Below are 18,835 nucleotides of genomic sequence, written 5' to 3'. Positions count from 1 at the left end.
TCGCCAATTGGTGCACCATTTATCCCTTCCGGTGGCTATAGATGTGTGCATCTCTGCTTTTGCATTCCTTGATAACATCTGTAATGGCAACGAGGCCAGAGGGGCTGCATAAACTTAATCTGATTTATGCAAGTGATTGACTCGGGCCCAGTGTTGCTAAACAAGCAGAGGTGACGGCGACAGATGGCGTCTGTCGTCGCAGACGCGTCTGTGGTGACGCAACGGCACAGCCGGCCGCCACCCTGCCCTGGCTGGCTGTCACATCGCCCCAGCTGGGCGCCGCCCCCGCCCCCGACCGGCCGCCACACCGCCCCTATCGGCCGCCACCCCCGCCCCCGACCGGGCCGCCCACACCGCCCCTATCGGCCGCCACCTCGCCTCCGGCCGGGCCGCCACCCCGCGCCCAGCCGGCCACCGCCCCACCACCAGCCGGCAGCTACCCCGCCCCGGCCGGCAGCTACCCCGCCACCGGCCGGCCGCCACCCTGCCCTGGCCGGCTGTCACATCGCCCCCAGCTGGGCGCCACCCCGCCCCCCGACCGGCCGCCACACCGCCCCTATCGGCCGCCACCCCGCCCCCGACCGGCCGCCACACCGCCCCTATCGGCCGCCACCTCGCCTCCAGCCGGCCGTCACACCGCCCCTATCGGCCACCACCCTGCCCTGGCCGGCTGTCACACCGCCCCGAGCTGGGAGCCACTCCGCCACCGGCCGGCCGCCACACCGCCCCTATCGGCCGCCACCTCGCCCCCCGGCCGACCGCCACCCCACGCCCAGCCGGCCACCACCCCCCCCCCCCCCGGCCGGCCGCCACCCCACCACCGGCGGCGCGCCTCGGTGCGCCGCCACATGGATGGATGAGCCGGGCAAGGCTGCGGCCGGTGGCCACCCGGCCTGGCCGCCTTCCAGCATCGGTGACACGCGCTGGACGGCGTGCCTGGCTGTGTTCTAAGCTGAACTGTATCATACTGAATGTGTCGGACTCTGGGAGCAGCAGACATCATTACCGGCGCTAGGTGAAAATATCAAGTTCGTTTTCGGATTTCGGTTCCAGTTTACTCAGCGTCTATCCGCGTTACGCTCCTGGACAGACGATCAGTTTGGATCAGCAGCAGCGTTGATGGTTACGCTTCAGACAGCCCCTCTTGTCATGTCTGGTTTGTTTAGCACAGCTGGCCCCGTAAGCGTGAAGCCAACAGTGTGCAGTGGAGCCAGCAGTCGACAGTGTCACACCGCCAGTGATCATTGCGTCAGCGATCAGTGTCACACCGCCCGATGCATACCCAGTGCAGTCATTAAGACCTTTGCTCTTCAGTCCAGCCAGCTGCAGCTTAGATTTAGGTCGCAAGAAACGCTAGTGATGAAGCCGTTTTATCCGTCCGCAGCATACCACACAGCTGCACGCTTGTGCCGGGATAGCGACCGAGAGATAATCAAGGATGATCAGCGGGAATGCTGGGATGTCATCGGAAATGTCGTTCCGTTGCACGAACAACGAACATGATCTGGGGGATTCGGTGGTGGGAACCGATATCCCCCGTAAATTTTCAGGCCATGGCCGGGAAATAGGTTTTGACAAAAGAAAAAATAATGGCCAGCGATCGCAGAAACCTGCAACGATAATAGGTAGGAACTTAGTATGCTGTTATGTGATGGCACTATGAGCTTCTCGCCTTACTGTAATGTTCGCGTAGAAAACGGCACCGCAAAGAGAATGTGGCTGATCCGGCGGAAAACATGGCTGATTTTTAGCAATGAATTGATACATACACACACACACACACACATATATATATATATATATATATATATATATATATATATATTCCATGGTCAGCAAAGGACAAACCCGCCATGAATTCGACAGTGGTGGCAGTATATGAATATCGGCATGATAAAGCGGAGGAGGTGGGAATGCCAATTTCTCATCAACCTACCTATTTAAAGAGGTGTATTGGGTTTTTGGACCGTGTGAACACCCTTAGTCATGTCACAGTCAGGGGTCTTTTAAGTCATCAGATTCATCAGCAAAAATTAATTCTGACCAAGGTCATTGCATTGGTTGTCTCATAAAACATACTAGGTATTAGGTCCCAGATGGTCTTCACTCTTGCAAAAGCTATTGGGTTCCTTGTCAGGTTGTCTATTATTTTAAGACATGTATCTCTAACATTCACAGCAGAACACGTCAGTGGAAACGGCCGCGAAGATGTTTTTCTTTTGACGTTTTCATACTCGAGCTCTACTCCCGTGCCCGGTGCGACGCCGGCGACTCTGCCCTCGGAGTGTTGTCAGCCCTGATCCTCATCCCCAGGACGGCTCCAGATGTCTGTTCCCAGAGCGGTCCCAACTCCCTGTCCTCAGAACGGCCCCAGATCCTGTCCCCAGAACGGTCTCAAATCCCTATCCCCAGAACGACCCCAGATCCTGTCCCCAGAACGGCGGCAGATCCCTGTCCCCAGAACGGTCCCAGATCTCTGTCCTTAAACGGTGTCAACCACGTCACTGTGCGCGGAGCGGTGCCAGTTTGGATTTCTGTCTCCACAACGGTAGCGGTTTTGATTTTATCTTCAAAGCGGCGCCAGCTCTGTCCCCGCCCCGGGAGCGGCGACAGCTCCGTCCTCCTCGGGGAGCGGCGCCAGCTCCGTCCCTCCTCGGGGAGCGGCGCCAGCTCCATCCCAGTTTCAGGAGTGGCACCAGCTCCGTCCCCGCCCAGGGAACGGCGCCAGCTCCGTCCCCATCCCCAAAGAGCGGCGCCAGTACCTTCCCAGTTTCGGGAATGGCGCCAGCTCCGTCCCCGCCCCGGGAGCGGCGCCAGCTCCTTCCCTCCTCGAGGAGCACCGCCAGCTCCGGCCCCGCTCAGGGAGTGGCGCCAGCCAGTTCCGGGCGCGGTCGCAGCTCGCCGCAGCTATCGTGCAGCGGCGGCCGGGCGGGGTCCGCCCGCCGGTCCTTGCCGGTGTGCCCCGTGTTTCCCACGGTGGACGGGGTGGCCCGCCCGACAGTCAGTCCGCCACAGCGCCGGCGGTGGAGTCGCGGCCGCGCCGGTGGACAGCAGGACCAGGCCGGTCACGCCCGGCCGTGGGCCGGGCCCAGCTCGGCCCCCACAGACGGCTGCCGGACGGGCGTGGCGTCTCAGGTGTGGAGTACTGACCTGACTCTCGGGTACAGCTTAGCCACGGGTGAGCAGCCACGTGTGGAACACTGGCCTGGCTGGGAAGCGGTTGGCAGACGACTGTCACCGGTCATATATCTAGCTACTCTTACATGAACTGGTCTTTACCTCAAACCATGATTATCTCGAATATCTACCTGAATCATGGCATTCTGCCGAGCCTGGTGTCCCAATCTTCCCGTGACTCTCTCCCTCCCCCCTCCCCCCCCCCTGCTCGTCCTGAACTGCACCTCGCCGCGGGCCAGAGCGTTGTTGCCCGCTACCAGAGCGCGACTGCGTGACGTAGATGCGGCGATCGTATCTTGCTCCGCCAGCAACCGCCTCCAGTAAACTCAGATTGCTATTCATGAGCACATGTGAAAGATGAAAATTGCAGCATTCCGCCAACGCATTTCTAAAGGATGTGTTTCGGAATGTGTAGGAGGGATAACAAATGGCTCAAACTCTGAACGCAGACCAACAAAACAGACCCTCCCTGCTTGTATCCCGAACCCGCCTGGCTGGCGGACTAAGCAGACCCTTCCTGCTTGTATCCCGAACTCGCCCGCCACGCAGTGCCATTCCAGTGCAACGAATGAGACTGACGCCGTCCCGTTGACTCGGCGGTTCACGGACACATCTATGTTCGCCATGCAATGTTTAACAGGGATGGCGGCCCTGACGTCTCGGCCAAAGGGCAGGTAGGTAAGGCGATGGCCCCAACTCTGCACGGAACGAAGCCATTCATCCATGGCGTTGCAAAGCTTGGATATTCCGGCGGGATACGTGCATTACGTAAGTATCTTGTTGCCCTGTCCCTTGGTCGGCCTCTGACAAGGTGACCTGACCACTGGCCGGTGACGTCACGGGGTGACCTGATCACTGACCAGTGACGTCACGGAGTCACTTGACCACTGGGCAGTGACGTGGCGAGATGACCTGACCGCCGACCACGGACGCCGTGCCGAGGTCGCGGTCGGCCTCGACCGCCACCGCCGCCGCCGCCGCTGGGGGGAGAAAGTGTCGGCGGCGGGTGCGCGCGCGCGCGCCGCCCGCCGCCAGTGCGCCGCCGACAGCCGCGCCGCGCAGTGAGAGTGAGCTGGCCGCCGGGCACGCCGCACGCCGTCGCTCCTCGGAGCAGAGTGCCTGGGTCCGCCGGCAGGCACGCGCCGGGGACACGCCACCTCCGTCAGCACCGCGAACTGAGGACCGGCTCGGGAGAGCAGAGTGTGATAGCTATTGATCGGGTCCGCGGGGAGAGCGGCCTGCGGTTCGGGACAGCGGTCGAGGTCTGCCTGGATTCTGTCGTCAGGTGAGGAGCAGCGTCCCGCACGTGGCTCCACTCTGCCACCGATGCTGATGGTCGGGGTGCTGTACCGCTGGCTGGCTGCTGTCAGAGCAGGCGACGCCACAGACTTCGCAAACGCTGTGTGATCCAACGTCGGCCTGGCGGTGGGCTGCTTGTTTTCGCAATAAGTGATGCTGACCATCGCCTGTGAGCGCACGCGAGAACAGCATCGCTCTGCCGTACGGCTGCTTGCATAAGTCAGGGCCCGGCTCGTGCAAGGCCAGGACTCTGGACGGAGTCTCTCCGATCCCGACTCTGTGTGTTGGCGTATCCTGCGGAGGGGGCGGATCAGTACTGTTTGGTTGTGCGGACAGATTCTGACGGCATCGCGGGCGACGCGTATGCTCTGAGTCCGCGCCACGGCAAACGGTGTGTCGCTTAAAATATCTTAGATCCCAGGTCCAGGCGGTAGGATAACATATCTATAAACGTGCATCCGGCTGGTCATTTGGGGGAAAGTAGATGTGTTTCGCGGCCAAGTCGTGTGACGTTGCCGTGCAGCACGGTAGTTGATCAGATAATCCGCGCCCGAATCTCAGCGGAACTTCCTGCGCGGGAGGTTTTCCTGCTGATTGGACGCAGCCGGGGGCGCAGCGGGCCCCGCCGACCGTCGTGTCTACCGTCGCCTCCAGTGCACGGGCCGAGCTTGTTTGCACACGGCCGGCCCGGCCGTAAATAGACGTGTGGGACGGACTCCCGCCGAGCCCGGGCACAGCCGTCCGGGCACAGCCGTCTCTCGGAGGCGGCTGCCGAGCCTCGGCATCCGCCGGTCCGGGCACGGCCGTCTCTCGGAGGCGGCCGCCGAGCCCCGGCATCCGCCGGTCCGGGCACGGCCGTCTCTCGGAGGCAGCCTCCGAGCCCCGGTATCCGTCGGTCCGGGCACGGCCGTCCCTTGGAGGCGGCCGCCGAGCCCCGGCATCCGCCGGTCCGGACACGGTCGTCTCTCGGAGGTGGCGCCACGGCATCCCCCGGTCCGGGCACGGCCGTCCCTTGGAGGCGGCCGCCGAGCCCCGGCATCCGCCGGTCCGGGCACGGCCGTCTCCTGGAGGCGGCGCCACGGCATCCGCCGGTCCGGGCACGGCCGTCTTTTGGAGGCGGCGCCACGGCATCCGCCGGTCCGGGCACGGCCGTCTCTCGGAGGCGGCCGCCGAGCCTCGGCATCCGCCGGTTCGGGCACGGCCGTCTCTCGGAGGCGGTCGCCGAGCCCCGGCACCCGTCGGTCCGGGCACGGCCGTCTCTTGGAGGCGGCCGCCGAGCCCCGGCACCCGCCGGTCCGGGCACGGCCGTCTCCTGGGGGCGGCACCACGGCACCCGCCGGCCCAACCGCAACCATCTCTCGGAGGCGGCCGCCGCACTGCGACGCGCGCCCCATTCGGGCAGACTGCTCTCTGACAGCTGGTATGTGCTGGTATGTGACGACAGAGAATCACAACAACTAACGGCCTTCAAGCTCTTCTGCATTTAGCAGCCACCGGCACACGCTACGACGGTCTCAAGGCAATAGTTTCACGACATATCCCACTGTGCAATGACCCAAGGGAGACTCATATGCCTGATCAGCTGACACCAAGAGTTTGACAACCATGGAAAAATCGAGGCTGACCTAACTCTTTCGGTCAGGGACGACTGGAACCCGTCGGGCTGCTGTTCTGTTTTTGCTGGTGCTGTCAGCGCGATTATCTGCGCCCTTGGCACCGACCTGCCGGCATTCGTCGGTCTGCGAGGCGACGGTCGATGCCGCTATCTGCGGCGCCGAGCGAGCCCGGCTCTGCACGGCGCACTATCGGAGGCCGTCTGGTGACGGCCGTGTGATGACGGCCGGGTTGATAAACCGCCCGGTGATGAGCGCCCGGTGATGACCGCCAGGTGATACCTACCCGGTGATGACCACCAGACGAGCATACCTTGGCTCGTACCGTAACGCCTCGGTGCCTCGCTCCGCATGGCGAGTGGCTGTGTACCGGTCGGCCCTCGCGGGCTGTGCTGAGAGCGCGTCGCTCTGGACGGTGTCGCTCTGGAAGTTGTCGCTCCGGACGGTGTGGCTATGAACGACGTCGCTCTGGACAGTGTCGTTCTAAACGTTTTTCTGGGCAGCGTCGCGCTGGAACGTTCGCCCCAGAAGGGCCGTTCTGAACGTTGTCGCCCTGGACGGGTTGCTTTGGGCGCTGTCGTTTTCGACGTTGCCCTTCCGAACGTTGCCGGTCTGGGGCGTCTTGCTTTGAATGGCTTCGCTCTGGAAGACGTCACTCACCATGGTGTGACTTGAGATGGTATCGCTCTGGATGCCGTTGCCTTCAATGGTATCGCCCTGTGGCGCATCGCCCTGGAGCGTGTCGCCCTGCGGCGTGTCGCCCTGGAGCGTGTCGCCCCGTGGCGTGTCGCCCTTGAGTGCGCCGCCCTGGAGCGTATCGCCCTGGAGCGTATCGCCCTGTGGCGTGTCGCCCTGGAGTGCGCCGCCCTGGAGCGTGTCGCCCTGGAGCGTGTCGCCCTGGAGCGTGTCGCCCTGAAGCGTGCCGCCCTGGCACGTGTCGCCCTGGACGGTGCGCCCATCAGCCGGTCAGCCTGAGCGGCAGACGGACCTCGTGCGTCGCGCCTCACTGTTTACATACCCGCCTGGCGATGGCAGCAGGCGCGCGGCCGGTTCACGGAACCCGAGCGCCCGGCGGTGCCATGTGTGTCACACCACGTGCACCGTCTGCCGAGGACGCGCCAGGCGGCGCCGGTGCGTGGCGTCCGTCGGGCGCCGGCTCCTGCTCCGCTCCGCAGCGCACGGCGCCCGGTGTCGCCCATTACTGCCGCTGATCATCCTCGGCCGTGAGCGGCGCTGGCTGTACCAGGCTGGGCTGACGTCATTCCTGAAGACCAGCGGCCGCTTAGCCCGTCCCGTGTGTGTGCGGCGCAGGACCGCAGCTCAGGCAGAAGCTCCTTGTTGCTGGGATTAGGTACGGGTATGGCGTGTGAGCTCTGGAGATAACAGGCGCTCCTCCAGGAGGTGACATGGTCTGTAAAGTTCGCGTGGGGCCAGCGGATGTTGTTTTTGGAGGGTACTTCAGGCCCGTGCATCGTGTCCTTCAATGTGACTTCCGCCAGATCATGCCCAATTAGTCTGTTTTGATTGATGCGAACCTTTTCGAATGCGCAATGCCTAAATAGCTGATATCTCGACACACAAACTGCTAATTAATTAAACCCCAAGCTGGAAAACAAACAACGTAACCATGTTTAACAAAACGGGGTGCCGAATATTCACTCGTTTATTACGATTAACGCCAACGCCACTTTCTAACAATCCCGGCCCGCAGTGTTAGTGCGACGGGCAGATGGCTGGCGCTGCCATCCCGCGGCTGGACCGTTGCACCTCCGCCCCGCCCGGCCGAGCAGAAAAACAAACAGCGCGCGTCCCATAAACAGCGCGCGGCTAAGGGCGAGCCCGTCGGCGCCGCTGCACGCGAGCACCGCTCGAGAGGTGGCGCTGGTGATGTCCGCCGACCTGACGTACCTGACCTCGCACCTGACGGCGCCACAGGGTGCGTCTGACCAAGTCCCCGACATGATACACCTGATGAGGTCACCAACCTGATATATCTGACGAGGCCCCGCGTTCGGTCCGGTGCGCTCCGGGAACAGCCACGTTCGGTCCGGCGCACTCCAGGAGCAGCCACGGCCTCTTTTTAAGCGCGATTGGTTTTTGCAGGCTTCGGCTCTCACCTCGCGCGGCACTTCGCTGTCAGGAGAGACAATCCAAAACGCCTCTCCTGCCTGACAGCAGTCTCCTCTCGGAACGGGGACAGGGGGCCTTTCGCCCCCCTCCCCCGACATGCCCAGGAGCTATGAGCAGCACGCCACAGTGGCCTATTGGGCGCTTCCCCTGAGCGAGCGCCTGTCCACGCATGGCTCCTCCCTGCCCTTACGGTAGCCGTCACGCGGTGTGTCGGGCGGACGGCAGCCGTGGCTGCGCTGCCAGCCCGCCGCCGCAGTGCGGACCGCTACCCAGCAGCGCACGCCATCTACGAGTCATGCCGCGTGAACCAGGCAGTTAGCTTCAGTCACGCTGCGTGAGCCAGGCAGATGGCTTCAGTCACGCTGCGCGAGCCAGGCAGTTGGCTTCAGTCCACCGCGCGAACCGGATACCGTCTCGCGTCAGAGGGATCAAAGAGCCGCCGTGCATCTGATCAGCAAATTTGCGTGTATGTTGCTTGGACTGTGCTTAATGACTTCCTGAGGAGCCATGAAGATGAAAGCCGTGGGCTCGTAGACGGGGGCTGCGAAGAGCAAACAGTTTGGGGCGGCCCTGGCCTTCCGAGCTGGTACGCCCGCGGGCCGGGACCCCTCCCCCCCGCACGACGCTGGCGCCGGACACTGCGTCCCCCCGTCCCCCCCCCCGTCGAGGTGCACACGAGGGTCGGACCGTCGGCTTTGCGCGGTGGCTGCCGTCTGGGACACGATCGGCGCGCCCAGGTGTAGGGCCGTCCGGTGCCGCGGTCAGTCCGCTGCCGTCTGGTGCGTCCGGCGCCGTCCGCCCCCGGCACCCACGGCCGGCCTCGCCGCGTGCCAGCGCCCAGGGTGTCGGGCCGTCCGGTGCCGCGGTCAGTCTGCCGCCGTCTGGTGCGTCCGGCGCCCGTCCGTCCCCGGCACCCACGGCCGGCCTCGCCGCCTGCCAGCGCCCAGGTGTCGGGCCGTCCGGTGCCGCGGTCAGTCCGCCGCCGTCTGGTGCGTCCGGCGCCGTCCGCCCCCGGCACCCACGGCCGGCCTCGCCGCGTGCCAGCGCCCAGGTGTCGGACCGTCCGGTGCCGCGGTCAGTCCGCCGCCGTCTGGTGCGTCCGGCGCCCGTCCGCCCCCGGCACCCACGGCCGGCCTCGCCGCGTGCCAGCGCCCAGGTGTCGGGCCGTCCGGTGCCGCGGTCAGTCCGCCGCCGTCTGGTGCGTCCGGCGCCGTCCGCCCCCGGCACCCACGGCCGGCCTCGCCGCCTGCCAGATGGCTCGGCTGCCTCAGAGGCCGATCGCCGACCCACTGACCTCCCCCCCCCCCGTAAGGTCATCTGTGGTGACAGTCGTCCACCGGTGTGTGTTCAGGTGCAGTAACCTACGCGTGCACCAAGTGTGGTACTTGCTTGCGGGTCACCTGCCGACCTGCAGAGCGCGTACGCTCATTGGTGCCTTGGTTTGTCCACAGAGTGTATGTCAGGCTATGGCGGAATTTGTTCGTATGATGGGTGTTTGGTGGCGCTGAAGCTTGTCCACGGAGCGAGCCGTGGCACACTTATTCGTGCAGACCATAGCTAGAGCGACTTCTGATCAGGCTCGGCTCGCGCTCGAAGACCAATGTCGTTTTCACCTATAACAGGTGTTGGTTTTCACAGTAGTGTGGCGATGTTACATCTTCACCACAAAAGGAAGAAGAAAGAGCGTCCGTTGATATTCCACAAACATTCTTTCACCCTGTACTGACCCAATAGCCACGATTCTGTGCGCTTGCTCAGATAAGATGCACCTATGTGTAGTATGCTTACCGAAACACACACACACACACACACACACACACACACACACACACACACACACACACACACACACACACACACACACACACACACACACACACACACACACACATATATATATATATATATATATATATATATATATATATATATATATATATATATATATGAATACATACCATTTGAATGTGGGATGTCTCGTATCCCGCATTCATTTACTTTGAACACGACCGCCTCGCGCCGGGCCCGTTCCATCGCGCCCTCGCGTCCTGAGCACTCGTCCCCGTGCCCCGGCCGCCCCTGTGCCCCGAGCGTCCCTGTGCCCCTAGCAACCCTGTGCCCTGAGCGTCCCTGTGCTCTGGGCGTCCCTGTGCCCCGCCCCCCCCCCCCCCCCCCCAGCATCCGTCTTCGCCGACTGCGTAGCAGTGAGCTCACTCTGGCAGCTGGCCCGACCGCTGGTGAGTCAGAGCTCCCACGGCGCCCGGTGCGGGTGGCCAGGCGGCCAAGCTATCAGGCGGTGCCCGGCCGTCGAGTCAGACCCACCAGGAGTCCTCCGGCGGCCGAGCTACCAGACGGTGCCCGGCCGTCGAGTCAGACCTACCAGGGGTCCTCCGGCGGCCGAGCTATCAGGCGGTGTCCGGCCGTCGAGTCAGACCTACCAGGGGTCCTCCAGTGACCGAGCTATCAGGCGGTGTCCGGCCGTCGAGTCAGACCCACCAGGAGTCCCCCGGGGGCCGAGCTATCAGGCGGTACCCGGCCGTCGAGTCAGACCTACCGGGGGTCCTCCAGTGACCGAGCTACCAGGCGGTGCCCGGCCGTCGAGTCAGACCCACCAGGGGTCCTCCAGTGACCGAGCTATCAGGCGGTGCCCGACCGTCGAGTCAGACCCACCAGGAGTCCTCCGGGGGCCGAGCTATCAGGCGGTACCCGGCCGTCGAGTCAGACCTACCGGGGGTCCTCCAGTGACCGAGCTACCAGGCGGTGCCCGGCCGTCGAGTCAGACCCACCAGGAGACCCCGGCGGCCGAGCTATCAGGCGGCCACCGGCCGTCGAGTCAGACCCATTAGGAGTCCTCCGACGACCGAGCTACCAAGCGGTAGTCACCGGCTTGAACTCGCCGGTATCTCCGTTCGCCTTGACCAGCGGCGCTCATGAACGACAGCGTCAGTGGTCGATCCAGTTAGTGTGGGAAAGAAGCAAGGGCGTGCGGTGTTGACACGCCACGAAGTGGTCGGCGGTTCCCTGGGTTGTGTAGACCAAGATATTTGCTTCCCAGGATAAGTGACCACTGTTGACAGGCATGGTACAAGCACTGATACAGTGTGTACATGAATACACTCCACGGGCGCCGTCTTAGTACTTGCGTAGATCATGAGCCGACTTATTTTGAGACAGAACATCACGCTTTTAATAAACCCGCAACGAGAACACCGTCTTTGCTATCTAGCATGTTTGAGTGAAAATGGCGGCTTATATCCGCGTAATTGCATTTGCTGGTGTCGAAGAGAAGACAGGTGTAGCCGCCATTGCACGTGACAACACTCCGTAAACGATGTTTGCTTGTAAATTGTAGCTGCCCATGGCTCCTCCCTCTGGCTTATAGTTCCAGGTTTGCTGTTCTACTCCATCCTCCGATGCTAGTGCAGTAGCTACGGCGAAGTAGCCACCAGTACAGTAACCCCCTGTGCGGTGTCTCAATGTCACCTGATCATCGTTCCGCCACCTCATGACGCACGTACCCACGTCCGCTTTTAGCGTCGCTTTCTCTTCTGCGGACCATGCAGAGGAAAACCAAGACAGAGGCGGTCGACCGCTCCTACGCTGAGTGCGGGGCGCCCTGCAGGTGGCCATATTGTGGGCAGCCGTTCGGATGCGTGACAACCTCACACAAACTATGCGTCCGAATGGACTGAAATTTGTGCAGTCTCAATTAAAATCCTGACACAGTTGACCATCTGCTGCTGGAGCGAATCTGGCTAAGTAGATGGGTAATCATGCTGGGTAAACCTAGCATTCATTTGCAGTTAGTCTACCTACCTGCTGTTGGCACTAATTGGGTTACATTATCATACATTAGTTTCCTTTCCTCTAATCGCACTCTATCTTTAAGCTTGGTAGAAACGTTCAGCGATATTCCATGGCCTGCATTAGCGTTGACAGGGCGGTGTGATTTTAAGTGGGTTTGAGGCTCAGACTGTGCGTGACATAGCATATCTAGAGCCCAAGTGTCCCACGCCGTGGACAGACCAAACGCCAATCAGCGAGTGTCCCGCAGCGGCGGGACGACTACAGGACATGCGTCGACCGGCAGCGTCGGCGCGGGTCCTACAGTTGGGGCATGCTCCAGCTATAAACAATACAAGAGCGGCCCTCCCTGGGCGCAGAACAGTACCCGTGCTGGACATCCCCGGTCAGCGGCCGTCCCGCGCCGACCAGCACCCGTGCTGGATGCCCCGGTCGGCGGCCGTCCCTGGGCGCAGACCAGCACCCGCGCTGGACACCCCGGTCAGCGGCCGTCCCGCGCCGACCAGCACCCGTGCTGGATGCCCCGGTCGGCGGCCGTCCCTGGGCGCAGACCAGCACCCGCGCTAGACACCCCGGTCGGCGGCCGTCCCTGGGCGCAGACCAGCACCCGTGCTGGACGCTGCGGTCAGCGGCCGTCCCGCGGGCTGCTGCCGCGGTCGGTCGACGGCGGGCGTTTCCCCGGTCACCGGCGGACCTCTCGGGCGTTCGCTGGGCAGGCGTGAGCCCAGCAGCCGTGGCCGGAGTTGATTACCACCGCAGGCACGGGAGAGGCCGGGGACCGAGGCCCGCTGTTGCGCAACCGGCCTCGGCGCAGTCGTTCAAACTGACCGCCACTAACCGGCCGCCGGCCTTGCTTCCCCAGAGACTGCGGCGGAGGCGTGCCGAGCCGTGCAGTGTCACCAGCGGCGGCGGCCTGCCCCAGCAGCGGTGCCGCCGATGGACATGCAGCAGCGCTTCGGCCCCTGAGTCACCGGCCGGGTCAGCATGAGGCAGGCCCGGTGGACGCCGCCGGCCCTGCTGGCGGCCGCTACCGTCTGTATCGTCGCTGTCAAAGGTGAGTAGCTGGTCCGTGACCCGGCCCAGACCTCGGCCCCGCTCACGGGGCGACGGCGGCTGGTCAAGCTGCAGCGGCACTCCGACCGCGAACCACGAGCCGGCGTGCCATGATCAGCCGTGAGAGCGGCCTGACCGGCCGCACCTGCCTCCGGCGAGACAACTGCACCGCTCAGGGGGCCGGAGTGAGATCGCTTGCCGCGAGTGCATTAATGCAACGGCGCCGGAGCCCGCCAGGAGAGATTGGGGGCAGGTCGGGACGTCGGCCGGCCGGCGCTGGCGCCTCAGTCACGCGCCAGACCGGTCACGCTACGCTGGATGTCACGCCAGAGCAACAGCGTGGATACTCGCCGAGGTCTGTCAAGCCGTTATCGTCCGATGGATGATGTGAAAATCGTGGACATGGTGGACGCAGTATGTAGCTGACGAGTTATGTGAGCATCTGTGAACACGACAATGCCGACTAAAATGCCTCGTGTGAGAGGGAGAGGGAAGCGGAGAGGCATACGCGGATACCGGGGGAAACGACAGGGAAAGGGAAACAGAGACAGAGAGAGGGAGAGAGGGAGAGGGAGAGGGAGAGAGAGGAAGGGAAGGGAAGGGGGAAGAGAAAAGGGGAGAGGGGAGGCAGAGAGATGGGAGAGAGATCAAAAGATGATGAAAACGATGAAAATGAGAGAGAAGGGTAGAGGGAGTCGAGAAAGGAAGGGAGGGAAGAATGCGGAGGGTATGGGAGAAAAAAACGCAATAATGAGAGAAAAACGCAGCGACAATAGTGGATTGAAAAACGAATATGGTTCTGAATGGATGGACAACGTTAGCCCGATTTAAATGCAAATACGTGCCACTTCGGTTAAAGCATTAAAGAGCTTGGTCCCGCGAAGCTTTTCCACACTTTGGAGAGCAGTGTTGCAGTTCTGCCTTGAGCGACGTGCTCCATTTTAAATGCTGAGTTGGACCGTGGTCTGAATTCTATTACTTGGATACATTATTTATAAACGTGAATAAATTCTTACATACATAAGGAGTCCCTATACAGATACGAAAACCGCAGCATTCCGTGCTCACCGGGTTGTATGTTCAGGTAACATCAATATTTTAAATGCCTTGCTTCGTGCACTAATTAGGTGACGTAGCAGGCCAAGCCCCCGCCGCTATGCGATCCGACCGTCAAAATCCACGTCAATGGCAGAATTTGGGGCGGAAGTTTAGCGTTCCGCAACATTGCGCACTGTCCGTCCTGCCTTTCGCCGTCACCTGACCTTTAACGCGATCGCTGCCGTTAACCGCAGGTCATACATATCAGGGATAAGAAACAAGCGCCTGAAGCGACTCGAACTCACCCCGCCACCGATGGGTAGACCGCAATATAGATACTCTTACCTACCTTCTGATCGACTGAGCTATTGGGACGGGCGGACAATATGACATGGTCGATTCTTACAGCTGTTATGTGGGCAGAACATGGAGCGCTGGGTATTTTGCTGGTTTAGTATAGGTGACAAGTTTCATTGGGGTTTGCTGTTGCTCGTTTAAATATTTATTTCTCAAAACTTTGTCAACGAAATCAACTCCATCTGGTTTGATTCCGAGAGCCGGTCACATCTTTCCTTGAGTCATCACAGGGGTCTCCAAATCTGTTTTGCTCGCCGGCAGAGCCGCAGCAGCCCATTACGCTGTTAGAGTCGGCACCGCTGGTCGTTTTGCTCGCCGGCAGAGCCGTAGCAGCCCATTACGCCGTTAGAGCTGGCACCGCCGCTTGGAGTCCAGCACAAATTGTACCCCGTTTGTGTCAAGCGGAATCCATTCTAATTTGGACCACCTCTTCCTAGGCCGAAATCGAAGTCGACGATAACCGGGCCGGGCTGCGCCGTCGTCCGCGGCGGTCTCGGTGGGCGGACCCTGTTTGTCGGCGCCGGAGCGCGACGGCGGCTTGTTTGTCCCGCTGCCGTGTCGAGCCTGCGTCCATCCTCGGGCCGCCGCGCCGTCGGCCAGCCACGCACGTGACTCAGCCGAGCCCCGGCCGCGTCTCCCCCAGTCTCGGCCCGGCTTGGCGCGGCTGGTCAGGTTCGGCTCGGTCTCCTGACGCTGGGTGCCCGTCAGGTCCGGCCCTGGACCGGTGCGCAACTGTCGGCGTTCAGCTCGGACTAATGTCATTGGACGTGAAAGTCCATTGCTTTCCGGCAGGCTTTTCCTCTTCGTAGCAGCGTGTGCAGACTGCAGTTGCTTGCACACGTTACCTGCCAATACCAGTATGCGATTGATTATTCGTTTTCATTTCGCCTGACTGCGGTGTCGACACCGCGAAGATCAAAGGGCTTCAGACTGGCGCTGGTTCCTCACGCGGAGCTGACCGTCACGCGTCCAGTTCGTCGACAGGTCACGGGTCGTCTGCCGTGCGCGCGGCGGCCCGTGCCGGCGTGCCGGGGCTCGTGTCAACGCGACGTCACTGGAGCTCTGCTCGCCCGGCCGTGCGGGCTGGTGACCCCGGCTGCGGGACGCGACACGGCTGGCGGCCGCGGCGGAGCCGGCCAGGCTGCGACGCACTCTGTCGAGCCCGCCCGCGGTCTGTGATTGAGTCATGCTCTGCCGGTCCGTGCTGCGCCGGCGGGCGGCGGCTGGGGCCGGGACCAGAAGCGCCCGCTGTTGCAGGGTCTGCTGCAGCCAGGAGGCGCGGCGCACCGAGATCTGCGGTCCTCCGTCGCTGTCGGTCCGCGATCGGTGTGGGCCGAGCGCCGGCGGCGGCCGACCGCCGGCGGCTGGTCGGCGAGCGGCGCCGCGCGCCGCACCGCCGTCTCATTATCCAGTGACGTCACGCGTGGCGGCTGCCGTGCCTTGGCCGCCCTGACCGCGCTTCTGGCTGTCGTGCTCTGACTGCGCTCTCGGCGTCCATTGTTAGCCACAGGCGGACTTTTACGGAGTGAGCGGTGTGGCATCGGCGGCAGAGCCGATGACATCGGCGGCAGAGCCGGCGGAGCTGTCAATGTTGGGGCAGAGCTGGCGCCGGACTCATCACTGTTGCGGCAAAGCCGGTGCTGGACCCACCACTATTGTGCCATAGCCGGTGCCACACTCGTCACTGCTGGGGCAAAGCCGGCGCCGCATCCGTCAATGTTGGGGCAGAGCCGCGGCCGGACCCATCACTGCTGGGGCAAAGCCGGCGCCGCACCCGTCACTGTTGGGCAGAGCCGGCGCCAGACCCGTCACTGTTGGGGTAGAGCCGGCGCCAGGACCCGTCACTGTAGGGGCAGAGCCGGCGTGGGATCCGTCACTGTTGGGGCAGAACCGATGCTGGGCCCATCACTATTGTGCCAGAGCCGGTGCCACACCCGTCACTGTTGTGCCACAGCCGGTGCCACACCCGTCACTGTTGTGCCAGAGCCGGTGCCACACTCGTCACTGTTGGGGCAGAGCCAGCGCCGGACCCGTCGCTGTTGGGGCAGACCGCCTCGGTCTCTGCAGGGGCGTCCGACCCCGGTGTAGGCCGCCTGGGCCGGCCGACCCCCTGGGGTCTGCTGTAGAACTGGTCATCCCGACTCGGGCTCGATCCCCGCGGTCGCGGAGGCGCCGACAGCTGGAGGCCCGACGGGCGATCTTGATGGCTACCATGCCGATGGGGCCAAAGCCCGGCGGGACCGGCCGACTTCACACGTACAGAGAGCATCCCACAGGCGTGTGTTTGGAAAGCTGTGAGCTGTGGTCGCGTGTATCCGATCAAACAAGGTGAAATGTACCAACGGTTCAATGCTTCTGCTATTCGGGCTTTTTCTGAAAGTCATAAATAGCGTTTACTATGTAATCGCCTGAAGTTGTATTGCCCAGAAAACATCGCAACTAAGGAACACCAACCCAGCCTCGCTCAGACCGATAAGTAATCCTCATTCCAAAAGCCGTTGCAGGGAGCCGGCTAGGTCACTATGGCGTGCAGCCTAATCACCGGCTGTCATCGTTAAGCGGGGGACGGGTGCAAACTTGGGCATTGTCGGCCCGTCGAGCGAGGTAATTCAGAGGATCCAGTTTGTCTTGTTTGATCCTCTTGCCACCAGTGAAGTCTACTGATTTGTGACTGGTTTTGGTAAAGAATCAGGTTTTCGTGGCTTATCCCCAGTGTCTCGCTGGGTGGATGTGCATGCTTTTGGCTTTTAAGTGCTCCGTTGAAGTGGTTTTGAGCACGCATGATTCTTTTTGAGACTTCACGAAGAGAACCAAACCAGGTTTTCATCAACGACCTTGTCTTCCAAGTGTTCACTTTGAACTCTTGACCGCACAATCAACTGGGACTCCAGACCACGTAGTCCCATGTCAACTCATCCAACTGGACGCAAATCAAGGGAACTTAAACACCGCTCCTCTGAACTATGTGGTTCTCGAGCACGTCTGTTGTAGGAACTCTCGGCGACTGAAGCCGCCCCTGGGGAGGATGCCATTAATATCAGCAACGCTGTTCGAAGCCGGCAGCTGTCTTCAGGTCTTGTCAGCTAACATACACATGCTGTCTTTAAGTGGCCTTGTTCTGGTTCAGCCAGCTCGACGAGGGTTTGGTGAAGCGTGTCTACAAAACGGATCGTCAGACATCGAAGTGTCAAGCCGCACGTGGGATCGTGAACCTCATGGTGCGGGAGCGCATACCCACGCCCCACACACGAACACACACGGGCCAGACCAAGCGGCCCGGTTCCCGCAAAGATACGTTCTGGTGCCACACGTGCGATTTTTTGTCTCATTGTGCTGGAGCATACGCCCACGCCCACACGCAGACACACACGGGCCAGACCAAGCGGCCCGGTTCCCACAGATATATGTTCTGGTGCGAGGGTGTAGGAGTCTCGCAGATGTGATGGGGATAAACGTCTTTCAGAAGTGAATCGCCACCATGGTGCGCCTCGGGCTGAGGCATTTCCAACTAAAGGTGGGCGGGCAGTGGGCCACCCTGCGGCTAATGGCCCACCCTGCGGCTAATGGCCCACCCGGCGGCTAATGGCCCACCCGGCGGCTAATGGTCCACCCGGCGGCTAATGGCCCACCCGGCGGCTAATGGCCCACCCAGTGACCAATAGCCCACCCGGCGACCAACGGTCTACCCAGCGACTAATGGGTCACCCGGCGGGTAATGGGCCACCCGGCGACCAATAGCCCACCCGGCGACCAACGGTCTACCCAGCGACTAATGGGTCACCCGGCGGGTAATGGGCCACCCGGCGACCAATGGCCCACTCGGCGGCCATTGGGCCACCCGGCGACCATTGGGCCACCCGGCGACCAATGGGCCAGCCGGCGACCAATGGGCTACCCGGCGGCCGTCTCCTACGCCCGTGTTTTGGTGGTGGAGCGTGGTGCGACCGGCTTCCACTGGGCACGCCGCTTCCTTTATTTGTACAGAGCCAGTGCTGATGTCAACAGAGCGTGGCAACGTCAGCTTTTTCGGGATGCAGGCAGTGCACGCCGACACCCACCCCTCGCGCAGTAAATAAACACAGCCGGTCTGAGAGACCCACTGGAATGTTTATCGAAGCCATCGTTAGGAGCATGGCTCTTCACTCAGACAGGCCTGATTGCAGTGGTGCCATGACAACAAGCGGCACATCAGTTACCCCTTGCACTAAAAACAGCGGCCGCACCAGTGACACCAGTCACCACGTGGCGACCGCAGTCACCTCATTCGCTATTTGCGCTAGTAATGCACCGATCACCACTGGCGCGACACGCTGCCATTGGTGTTGTCGGAGTTGCAGTACTCACGACTTGCAGTGGCAATTATC

General features: G+C 62.0%; 2 protein-coding genes across 2 annotated transcripts in view; one reads left to right on the top strand and one right to left on the bottom strand.

Annotated features, from left to right (window-relative positions):
* Positions 1-10,253, bottom strand: part of LOC119111213 (translation initiation factor IF-2-like) — a 16,961-nt gene extending 6,708 nt beyond the window's left edge. The window contains exons 1-2 of the mRNA XM_037235033.1: positions 10,218-10,253; positions 6,750-7,031 (exon numbers count right to left, since the gene is read on the bottom strand). Coding sequence (XP_037090928.1) covers positions 6,750-7,031; positions 10,218-10,253 — 318 coding nt within the window. The remainder of the gene's footprint in view (positions 1-6,749; positions 7,032-10,217) is intronic.
* The window catches only part of LOC119112570 (uncharacterized), a gene marked incomplete in the record, with an annotated part of 28,693 nt that continues 14,090 nt past the window's right edge, over positions 4,233-18,835 (top strand). The window contains 2 exon segments of the mRNA XM_037236782.1: positions 4,233-4,462; positions 12,886-13,077. Coding sequence (XP_037092677.1) covers positions 13,008-13,077 — 70 coding nt within the window.

Source organism: Pollicipes pollicipes, unplaced genomic scaffold, assembly GCF_011947565.3.
Source record: "Pollicipes pollicipes isolate AB1234 unplaced genomic scaffold, Ppol_2.1 Scaffold_7261;HRSCAF=8764_pilon_pilon_pilon, whole genome shotgun sequence".
Lineage (NCBI taxonomy): Eukaryota > Metazoa > Arthropoda > Thecostraca > Pollicipedomorpha > Pollicipedidae > Pollicipes > Pollicipes pollicipes.
This window is presented reverse-complemented; position numbering and strand designations above follow the sequence as displayed.